General features: G+C 38.3%; 1 protein-coding gene across 6 annotated transcripts in view; it reads left to right on the top strand.

Annotated features, from left to right (window-relative positions):
- LOC117430316 (dynein beta chain, ciliary-like) overlaps window positions 1-12,121 on the top strand; it is a 97,325-nt gene that overhangs the window by 53,536 nt on the left and 31,668 nt on the right. For all 6 annotated transcript variants that reach the window (XM_059001342.1, XM_059001339.1, XM_059001341.1 and 3 more), the window contains exons 59-67: window positions 87-306; window positions 1,142-1,252; window positions 1,577-1,756; window positions 2,132-2,279; window positions 2,899-3,047; window positions 3,627-3,844; window positions 3,943-4,071; window positions 4,505-4,720; window positions 9,643-9,745. In XM_059001342.1, coding sequence (XP_058857325.1) covers window positions 87-306; window positions 1,142-1,252; window positions 1,577-1,756; window positions 2,132-2,279; window positions 2,899-3,047; window positions 3,627-3,844; window positions 3,943-4,071; window positions 4,505-4,720; window positions 9,643-9,745 — 1,474 coding nt within the window. The remainder of the gene's footprint in view (window positions 1-86; window positions 307-1,141; window positions 1,253-1,576; window positions 1,757-2,131; window positions 2,280-2,898; window positions 3,048-3,626; window positions 3,845-3,942; window positions 4,072-4,504; window positions 4,721-9,642; window positions 9,746-12,121) is intronic.

Raw genomic sequence — 12,121 nt, 5'->3', positions numbered from 1 at the left:
ATATCAAAACATAATTGATATGATGCAAAAATGTCTCACTTTGTGTATATTTTTGTTGCCAAACCTACATGTCTTCTCTATTTCAGATACTACAGATGGAGCACAACAAGTACTCTGTGGTTTCCAGCTCCCTCCCAGAGCGGTTCACAGGTCTCTTGGGAAGCACGGCCATGGCTGCAGGGTTCTTGACCTACCTTGGTCCTTATGAGTACCTGTTCCGGCGTCTCATTCTGAGTGTGGAGTGGCCGCTGTGTCTGAAGGAGAGGGGTCTACCGTTCCTGATTGACTCTGTTGATCCTATTCAAGGTACAGGATGATTTTGTGGTGCTGGTATCTGACAATGTGTACTTGTGCTATGCAGGTTATTGAAGCCCAAAGCTATAGGAGAAGTCCCTGCTGCAGTGAGACCAGGTCACCTATAGCAAAATTTATTTATTTACAATATCCTAAATTACCATACAAAATCAAGTAAAGAACCAAAAGATTCTCAGCACAAGGGGTACCTGTAATAAGGTGTTCGAAAATAGATTTTAAAGCATTGGTTAGCACTTTTTTTATAGGGCACACCTTGTGGAACTGTAGTAAAGATGTTTATTTCATTTTATTTCATTTATTGCATGTGTATAATTCTGCTTTTCTTAATATTCCATATTGCTCAGTTGAATGTAGTTTCAGTAAATATGCACAAAATGTGATTTGCTTTTCGAGTAAAAGAGATTTACCAAGAAAGGGTTACCAAGCTTTGAAAATCAACCCTAAAGTGAGCAATCCTTAAAACTGACCTTTTATTCTTATTTCCGTGGTCTTTATGGCTGATAAGCCTATTAAAAGAAGATATTTTCCCAAGGCTTCAGCTATAATAAGCCCAATGATAGAAACCAGCATTGATTTTTATCTTTGTTTACATCCAGTTGACATGTTATCATTAATCTTGTCAAGTGCTCTAAAGAACTAGATTTCATACTAGATTTTAAATAGGGGGAAGGCTGTCACTTTTGTGTAGGCTGCAAGATGGTGGGTATTAATTGAATGTACTAATTAATATTCAGAGCTGTGACTGCGGATGTTTTGAGAGCTTGTTGACGGAGGTGATTAAATCATTGTAAAACCTTTCCTATTGCTGTCGTTTTCCTTGCTGTAGGGAGAGTAACTGATTTCTCCATAGAATTCTTCAAGAGAGACAGCGAGGAAACAAAGGAAACAGATGTGATAGCTGATTGCAACCAAGATCAGGAAGATCAAAACCAGCAAGGTAGAGAGGAGGATTCCTTGGGGATCTGTGCATCACTTGTTTTCACTTTAACATGTTTTTTTTTCTTATTCAATAGGAGGTAAAAGGGGGTTTCTTTGTGTTTTGATACCATCGATCTTGTTTTTTTTTTATAATGAATGAGATTCCAAATTAATCCACAAGCTAAAAAATGTTGTCCGATTCTGTTAGTTATATTACCCCACCCCACCAAAAGTACTGAAAGCCACAGAAAAATGCTGTTTGGTGGTTTATTAGAACAATACATTTTTTTTTTTACATTAGAAGTTGGGTGCATATTTATACACAACTTTTGCTTTTACCCAGGAGTTAAACAAGAAGATCCTGCAGTCACTCAGCCTGAAGTAGACGTATGTAGCGACTATGAGTCCTCTCCACATGACCTCCCTGCTCCTGTCATTACTGAGGAGCATTACCCAGACTTCATCAAAGCCTTGCTGAAGCTTATAGTAGGACATAAGCAGGTCCAGGAGTGGATAGCCAAAGGTGAGGCCAGTTTGAACAGGTCAGGATTGTCCACAATGCTAGTTTTTCTTATAGTACTGTGCTTTCAGTGATTAGGATTTGATCATTCATTTTAATCTCCCTGGGTTTCTGTTTTTGCACTACTTTGCTGTACATTCTGTTGAATTAATTAACATTTGCTTGTTTAATTAAAAAAAAGAAAAAAACTGTATTAATTAGATGTTTGAATATCCATGCTAATCATTGCAATTATCCATCAGATACAACATTAGTTTGAGCTGCCACTGCTGTAACAATCTTGCTAGACAAAGCTGTTGTTGTTTGAGGGAATCTCCAGGGAGCTAGTAGAGAAATACTATCCTGCCATTTTGAATGTAATTTTGCCTTTCCTTCTAGATTGGACGCTCCATCAGATGCAAAATGCTGCTGTCCTGTTCACATCCTGGCAGAAACCTCCTTTACTGATTGACTCCAGTGATGAAACAGAGAAGTGGCTCAAAGAGCTCCACAGCGCATCTACAATCAGTGTCAAACTTGGCGAGAGGTTAATATTTACTGAAGTTTCCACAGTGTTACCTAAAACAGACTCAAATCCATTCTCGATGAGCATTGCTCCGGTAGAGCCCACAGTTAAAAAGCAATGTTGTGAAGACTCGCTCTGAAGTAGAAATTAGTAATGTTATGTGTAGAAGACATTTTTCATCCCTTAGAAAAGTTTCCCCATAGTAAAAGCACAGAAAGTGTAATGAAGCATAGTGTGAAGCATGAGTAAGCAATTTAAAGATTAGCAAGATATGATAAAGCACATTAATAAACATGGTGAACCAAGGTCAATGCATAGTATAACTGTGGGGCAAAGCATGGTAAAACTGCAAAAAATACAGTGCAAAAATACTGTGGTAAACTTTTATAAGGGGTAAATGAAGAATGGTAATGTGCATTGTGGAAATGAGATGGCTTGGGGAGGCGAGTAGTACAGCAGATTTATACTGTAATTCTTCAATAACAAACATGAAGCCCCAGTCAGTCACATTAACTGATTTTTAAGCCTGTATAAATGCCATTTTTTTTCTTTCTGGCTTTAAAAAAGGCATGACCTGTTTAATATTTGATTTAGTGTATAGATTGTTTATCTGTTTTGTTTTGATTTCAATGCTACCCAGGCCGGAAAGCAGCGTTTTATTAAACATTGAGAAGGCATTGCAGTCGGGAAGCAGTTTGCTCCTATATAACTACACCAACAAGTGGGACGACCTCGTTCGACCACTGATTGAGCACTGCAATACAGCTACTGAGCGTAATCTTCAACTGGGTAAGAGCTGAATGCACAGTAATACATGCAGGCTGTCTGCAGCTGGACATTCTGTGTATTTGATTTATAATGCTTAGAAATATTCTACTGCGTTGGAGAAACATGGTCTTTAATCTGCAGTTAATGGGGAGGTTTAATGGTTTGCAAGTAATGTAATACATATTTATCTGTGTCTGGTTGTATTCTTTTTCAGTCATTGCGAATGTACAGTTTAGCTGCCTCATGAATTGGTTGATTAATTGTGAGTAAATGTACTGAAATGAAAACCATTTTTTATTCTGATTGCAGTCAATGCTCTATATCCATGAAACATCCTTACAGATTTTGGTCAACGGTTTTAGATCCTTCAATAGACCCATTTGTGTCTGACCAAGGTGGTCTGTTGGCAACCACTGGCTGCAAATGAGGCATGGACACACTATGGATGCAAACATTTAAGTTCAGTTTGTTTTATTTGATTATGTGTGGATTTTGTTTTCAATGCCCAGGAACTGTGGACAGAATTAAGATTCAGGGACAAGCTTGTCTGATCATGAAGACAGGGATTCACTTTAAGGAGGGGTTGTTGTTTTATTCCAGGTTCTTCTAATATCATCTGCTTGGAAGGCCACAGATTGCTGTGCTCAGATCAGTTTAGACTGTACATCGCTACGTCCCAGACAGAAGGGCGGTTCAGGACTGACATAAACTGTGGAACAACCCTCATAAACTATAGAGAGGGAGAAGATACTCTGAGAGATGTGTTGTTGCACAGGATGTTTAGCAACACCCAACCCAATCTTCAAGGTCAACTAAAGGTAAATTGGCTACTTCTTTAATACAATGATAAAGCTATAAAACACAGTCCAAGCTGTACTTCCCCAATACTGCATTACTGTGTGCGTTTCCTTAACAGAAAGTAGCAAGGACCGTTCTTGACGCCCAGGACTCCCTGAAGCAGATGGAGATCAGGTTTAGAGAGTGTATTAATTCTTCACCCCAAAACTCTGATGGAATAGCAGACATCTTCAATGATAAGAATCAAGTAAGTACAGTACACGGATAAATAATCCTTTTGATCTCATTTTCTTCATTTTTAAAAAGCTTCCACTTAAAGTTGTTAATTAGTACATATGTTTGCATCCAGGTGATAATTTAATTAATTCCAACACGTTTTATGCTTCAGCAGGATGTGATGACACTGTTATAGTTGTTGCTGCTAATTGAAGAGGAAAGTGTACACCAACATGTACTGTATCTGCCTTACATGTCTTCTTAGAGATTACATTTTGTTATATTGTAAAATACAAAGACAGACTAGTAAATGATGTTGAAATACATCTGAAAAAAACAATCACATGTATTTACACTAATCTGTTATTATAAGAATAATATTTTCATTTTAAATGGATCACTCTGGTTAAGTTTAATTTACTTTACTGCACTTGATTACATTTTTTTTTAAAATTGTGTTTCAGCTCTCTGAAAGACTACAGGAGTCTCAATCGCTGTACAGCAGCCTTTCTCAGCTAAGGGACAAGTTGCTTCCTGTAGCCCACCGTGGTGCGCTCCTGTATTCTATCCTCCAGGCTCTCAGAGTCCTGGCTAGAGAATATCAGTTCCCTCTCAGCTATTTTCTCTGCCTTTTTGACAAAGCTATTGGGAACAGTGCTCTAGAAGAAGATAGCCTCCAGGTATGGATAAATGAATGAATGAGTTGTGAATCCAAATGTAGAAATGTTTGTTGCATATGTGCTTAAAGTACGTTTCTATTGCTTTTAAGTATTTTTAATAAAACCAGCCAATTATCTTAGATTCCTGTACTGACTTGCAAAGCATAATTAAGGCCACTAGACATGGATGTTTATTTTCAACTTAATAACAGTCCTTAACATAACTGAACATCTTCTAAGTCTGATTTAGAACCATTACAATGGAAATGGAAATGAAAATGAACCAAGGGGAGAAGGTAGAACCACAGTTCTATGAGCCATTAGTAGAGATGGTACCACATGGTGCTAAGACAAAGCAATACATTACATTACAGTAGCATGGTGTGCTACCATCTCAGGATATTTGTTCCAAACTCACTGTGTTGCCATTGCTGGAGTTTCTTCCAGCGTTATCCTTACCAGCATTGCTTTGTCCTGTTTGAGGGAATTTCAGCATTACCCTAAACCCTTTACTTTGAATTGTAGTCAAACAACACTGTGTGTGGGTTCGACTGTTTTAATGAATCCCACTGAATTGCATAGAGATATAAATGTGGATCTCTGGCCCTGGGAAATGTCTTTGGGTCTGTTTTTAAATGCCAGGTACCCACAGGTGGGCGATGACAGGGCAAGTGGTGTTTCACTCAGGAGCCATCATCTGATCATTTTGTAATCCAAGTACAGTAATCCGTCACGTATCCAACTGCAGTGGGACCACTAAGGCGGATGTGTAAAAAGTCAGATAAATGAATCCTGTTTTAAATACCATTACACACAGCTGTAGCAATTACTATATTCACACAGTTATTGTTTTGAGATTCAGCTTTTATTAGGGAGCTCCCCTAAATCCCTTGTTTAAAAAGATACAGGGTATTAATGCTTGTTACAGGGTAGTCGTCTACCGTGTGGGTGGGTGCGTGTGTTCGCTGCTGAGTGACAGGCAGGAGATGGAGACGGAGGTTGAAGTTGATAACGCCCCGCAGGCAAACAGGATTTATTTACATACCAACACACTGAACAGCTCACGTGACACTATCAGCAATGATAGTGCACGGAGCACATAGAACACAGTGTACGAAAACTTTGGTAGGATCTACAATCTCTGAACTAATGTTCTCTGTTCAGTAATAAACGTTGCTGAAGAGATTGATCATGGCAGATAAACGGTTAGGTGGATATGTGACTGGCGGATACACGATGGATTATGGTAGTTAGATGTGACGGCTACAAAAAAGGGCAAGTTTATAATTAAGGCCCTAAGTGATTCCAATAAAGTTACCTGAGTTGAACAAATGAATTGATAAAGAGTAAAAACTGCACTCTCCTCGAGGGATTCGCCAACATGAAAATAACTCCATATTACTTTACTAATCTTTCCAAGGGGGAAAAAAGAACTATACAATCTGACAGCTAGCATCAGTCCCATTACCACTGGGGGTATCAGTAGTAATAATACAAAAATGTCGCAAAGGATTAAGACAAAACCAATCTGGGTTGAGAAGGCCAAGCTCGGGATGCGGTCAGCTATGCTAACAGTAAAAGCTGGTGTCATGCAATTTCTCACAGTCTGTTTGCCTCAGTGGTTTATTATGATGAGCGGATTAAAATCGAGAGGGGAAAGAAGCGTGCAGTAGAAGTGCAGGCCCTTGTCTCTAGAAATGCTGGGTAATACACAGGGTGGTTCAAATCAGGTCGCCAAATGCGACCTTCAGTTTTAATATGGCCAGTAGATTTTGGCTATGGCCAATGAAAGGAGTGTTGAGGTGCCTGTGCTGCCTTACGGCACAGACAGGAGGGTTTAAAATAACTGCACAGGCATTTGATGCATATAGTTCCCTGGAATTTCATGGAGTTAGTTCCCTGGCACATCGACTGTATATACGGTAGTTTCCCTCCCACAATTTAAAGAATTAAAAAAAAAAAAACACCCATTACATGAAAACAAAGCATGCAAAAGCAATGTGTGTGCAACATATACACATCTCCTCATATTGTCCCCGTTTGAAAATGTTGGTCACCATAAAAGTTCACTTGGCCACCAGGTTTTGAAAGCTAGTGGCCAAATGGCCCCCAGCATACAAAGTGATTTGTCCCATCCTGGTTATATACTTTATATATACAGCTATGGCCAAAAGTTTTATTTAACGTCATGTAATCAAAGAAACTACAAAACGATATTGCAAAAGTCTACCGGAAGCCATAGTAGTCATACAGTATTTCATGTTTGATTTCAAAATGTCACATTTTTCAATTCTTGCCTGTTTTTCATTAAGTACTGTATATGGAAAACTACAAAATGGTATGTAATTAAATATGTTAACATAACAACATTCAGCAGGTTTCATTCGACTTTATGAAGCAAAATTAGTTAATTCTATAGGGTCATGCAAAACTGTTGGCCATAGCTGTACATTACAGATTTGTATGGCTAAAGCATAAGGACAGACTAACAAACAGACTTCTGCATTTCTACTGCATTAAAATGATGTATTCAGAGAGACCTTTACATTCTATAAACAGAAACACTTTGATAAGAATAATGCAAAATATATAGATTACATAGGTTGTGAATCCGTTTTGTGATATGTAAAACTAAGGATAACAACAAGCGTTTTTGGAGTGATTTGTATTTTTAATAATCTCAGCACTGGTTTAAAGTAGAAATACTGTGTGATATCAGTATTGAAAGGGTTACCATTTGTTATTTAATATTATTTAAACATATTCTGTAACTGCAGACTTCAGACTACACGGCGAGTAAGAGATTATTGTGAAAGATGTCTGGAATATATCAACATGTCAAATAACATCATGTGTATGAGAAACAGTCAAAGCACATTCATCATCAGCTCCAAACCAATCAGCATATCAGTCAGGGAATGCAAAAACAACAACATAAAAAACGAGAAGTGTTTCAGCTCTTTTCAAACATCCCCATCTCATCACGGTACAAAGCAGATAAACAGATTTCTCGGGGAAACAGCATTCAAATTAAAGAAGTATATCAGACGCCTCCAAAGTAATGGAGTCTGGCAAATAGCCTGATAATGACGCATCTTCAGTGCGATACTGCAAGAAAAGATAAGGAGGACAATATCTCTGTGAATTTAGAATCTTTCTGATCATTGCATGTGCCAATTGTGGCTATGCATATCTTTTGACGTGTGTTGACCGCAACACCTTGTCAGCAGGTGTGGGCAGTATACTGCTCTATTGGTATTCTTGCAGTATTTAACTCATTAGTTTGGTATCCAGCTGAGTGTCCTTCTATTGTATATGTGGGAGTGTAAACACATGTCATTGTTAGGCCAGTGATCCAATATGTCACACCATAGGATCTTAACAATTTTCTTACTAAATATGTATTGACTGTAGTATGTATGATAGTACGTTGGTCTAGAAGTCACCTAGAAGTGGGGGAAAACCACGGCTAGATTAATATACAGTTAAAGAGCAGAGTTATTTAGATCCTCTACTGTTTACTTTAGATCATTAAAATAGACCCCTGCATCAGGCATTGAGGCATTGTAAACTAGAGAAAGCACTGAGGTTGACAAGCAGTGTGTACTGTAAGTTGAACAAGACCTGCAACAAATGATACCAAGATCTGAATTGTTAGCCTTTTGAAATGGTTATAATGACACACATTTGAAGCCTGGGTGATTCTTGATTGCTCCTGCAGTAAGAGAACAATCAGACCTCAGTCATGTCTGTTTTACATTGTTAACCCATATACTGTTTACTAATTAAGTGACATCACTGGTTTTGCCAAACACCTTGATATGGAAATTCCAGTCCGCTCCATTCGTTAAGATCTGTGACAGGGCTGTTTGTATCATGAACAAGTAGGGTAGTAATTGCATTTTAAGGCTGAATTGCGGCTTTACAAAGAGGTACGCTTAGCTATTACAATAATGAATCTGCATTGTCAACTTTAAATCCATAACAGCTTATTAATATACACAGTGCAACATCATAACTCAGCATGAAGCCATTGTAATGGCCGATATTGTAATGGGACAGGTGAAAATGATGGTTTCTCCTGCAATATAGCTTGTACTTTCATTCCAAATGTTACCTGTAAAGACATATTTCAATGAAAAAGAATACATAGGTAACATTTAATAAGGTTATTAAGCACTTAAAAATGCAAAATAGAAATTATGTTTGCACTAAACATTTTAAGATGACAGTCAGAAGGGGATTATTTTTGCACAGCCCCATGTCGCTAGGTAACAAGGATGTCATGCAATGGGTGCCCTGGGACTGTGAAATCATCTAGGGCGAGTAAAGAAACATCATTATTTCAAAGATATATTACTATTAAATTCTTGTAGCCTAATAATAAACTAGATTTATTGAATCAGTTTGGATTAAGTGTCTCTTTAGATGGAAGATCCTTACAAGCTGTAGATTTTTTAAACCAATCAATTACTCAGCAGCTGTCATTTAGAGTATGTGGTCTATAGAAATTCTTTCTTTATTTTATCAACACATTTTTTGAATATCGATAATTCCAGTATTCAGGATCCCTAATATTTATCATTGTGGTTACATAATAATTATATTGACCCCCTAATAGGCATTTTAACATCCAGCATGTTTTTGCTGTGGAACACAATAAAGCATTTAGGAAAAAACATACAGTAAATGTAACTACATCAAAACAAGCTTCCCACAACTCCCTGCATGTAATAAGCAAAAATAAACCATCTCATTAAGGGTTCTGTATTGTGTAACTGCAATCAACCGTCACTCTGTTTGGGGGCTAATGATCCATCACCTTGCAACATATATTTTAAATTTCCAGCTTATTTGTGATTACGTCTTTTTTTTTTTTTGTAATGGAGAATTAAATGCTCTTTGGGTAATTTGATTGGTGAGTGATGTTTCTATGGTTACAGGTTGAAGATGCTCAGCATCCTCAAGCCAGAACTGGATTGGTTCTTGAAACTGAAGAAGAAGGAATCAAGGACAGACAACATCGAAATCCTCTTAATGGAAAAGGTAGCCTACAGTGATGCGATACTGTGGGGTGGCTGGCTGCAGTGCTGGATTTAAGTCGTACAGCTAATTGGTCTGTTAATCACCTCTGAGGCAGTAAGATGATCACGTCAGATTTTGATAGTACAATATTTCAATTTGCTTGCTTTTAAGGTTTTGCAAAGCACATTTGAACAGAATTGTATGGAACTACATTTGGCATCTCTTCTGTGCCCATTAAAATAAGCACTTAAGCCCATTTCTTACAGATATGCAAAGCAAATTAATTATTTATGCACTAAACAGCTTGGTTTTGCTTTTTAAATTGCACTGACTTGAACTGTTCTGGCAAGAAGTCCAGGTCATTCCTCCAAGTAAAGAACACGGTAAAGTTAATCCCAGCCCTTTCTCAGCTCTGCCCTTATGTGTCTGGTCAGCTTTGTCAAATACCCATTTATCGATAATTACAGGGTTCATCGAGTGTACAAGGAGATGCTAGCGAGGGAGATGGTTATCCTCAAGTACAAAACCCTGTCATGTTCTAGCTAATATATGACTAATTGTTTTTGTTTGTTTCTGGATTTAAAAAAAAAGTCAGTGGAGTCTGACTACAATCAAATCAGTCATTTGGTTTGCCTGACAGATCACTGCAGACTCTTTAAAATGTGTGTTTAACAAAACTGTGCTGTGTCTTGTTCTCAGTGAAAGTGATTGGCAGAAATCCTCCGCTTGTCATATTCTTTCTATTAATATATATTATAAGATATAGGCATGTACAGGAAATATTTGATTCCAAGAATACAGAAAAATAATTGTGCCTGATGTGAGTTTACTAAACATCATTTTCATGACATAGTATTGTGTTAGTTTAATGGAAATTACAACAAATGCTCACACAGATCTCCAGATTTTACAAGCATGTAGTATATTTAAGCCCATTGTAAACCTTTATAAACTTTAAGCTCTTTATGAAGATAATTCTTGATGTTTAGTACTTCAACAGGGTGTCTTAATTTCCCCACTTTGCTGGTCCCTTGATATCACAACCAAGAATATACAGTACAGAACTGTACCACCAATGATATAAAGATATAAGTTATCTTCTGTGCAACAAACTTCAATCTAGTAAAGTATTCTGCCAGCATTTATTGCGAGGTGTTACTGGGTAGCTGTGTATTAGTCCTGAACGTGGTGGAGTGAATGCGTTAGCAGTGTCCTGCGTAATGAGCGATGTGGAGTGTCACTGGAGGTTGTTAAAACAGATAGATAGCCTATGGTAAACAACAAGACAGTTAGGTTTTAAAAACAGATGTCTTTGAAAAGCTGACAAGCAGCTGATCCTTACTGCTGAAATCAATTGCTTTAAGCCAAGGTGTTTCATTTTTTCATTATACATTTTGGCTGAAAAAAAATATGTATATATATATTGTGGTAACGTGACTGGCGGTCAATGCTGGCCAGTGGCAGAAATAGCAACCCAGGCACTGTAGTTTAGCGTTTTCTGCACACTTTTAATGAACACAAAACAAACAAAATAACAGTTTGAACAAAACACTCCTAAACACCCAAGCACAGCTATCCCGGTGCTCTGCACTTACTCTCTCCTTCTCCTTCTCCTTCTCCTTCTCCTTCTCCTTCTCCTTCTCCTTCTCCTCCTTCTCCTTCTCCTTCTCCTTCTCCTTCTCCTTTCTCCTTCTTCTCCTTCTTCTCCTTCTCCTTCTCCTTCTTCTTCTCCTTCTCCTTCTCCTTCTTCTCCTTCTTCTCCTTCTCCTTCTCCTTCTTCTCCTTCTCCTTCTTCTTCTTCTCCTTCTCCTCCTTCTTCTCCTTCTTCTCCTTCTCCTTCTCCTTCTTCTCCTTCTCCTTCTTCTCCTTCTCCTTCTCCTTCTCCTTCTCCTTCTTCTCCTTCTCCTTCTCCTTCTCCTTCTCCTTCTCCTTCTCCTTCTTCTCCTTCTTCTCCTTCTCCTTCTCCTTCTTCTCCTTCTCCTTCTTCTCCTTCTCCTTCTTCTCCTTCTCCTTCTCCTTCTCCTTCTCCTTCTCCTTCTTCTCCTTCTCCTTCTCCTTCTCCTTCTCCTTCTCCTTCTCCTTCTTCTCCTTCTCCTTCTCCTTCTCCTTCTCCTTCTCCTTCTTCTCCTTCTCCTTCTCATTCTCCTTCTCCTAACTCTGCTACACAACCCACACCAAACATTCATTTTTTTGTTCTTTTATAGGCCGTGACCAGGGGTAATTGCCAACCAATCATTCCATTACCACCTGGCCACATTCCACACTTTTCCAATCACACCGCAATCACTCAATTAAACACAGTTTCCATCACCAGACACCCACACACACCCATGTGCACCCATGTGCGCAGCCTCTGTTCTACACACACCCTCCCCCTACTCTCTCACCAATATGTAT

This window comes from Acipenser ruthenus, chromosome 26 (genome assembly GCF_902713425.1).
Source record: "Acipenser ruthenus chromosome 26, fAciRut3.2 maternal haplotype, whole genome shotgun sequence".
NCBI classification, from domain to species: Eukaryota; Metazoa; Chordata; class Actinopteri; order Acipenseriformes; family Acipenseridae; genus Acipenser; species Acipenser ruthenus.
This window is presented reverse-complemented; position numbering and strand designations above follow the sequence as displayed.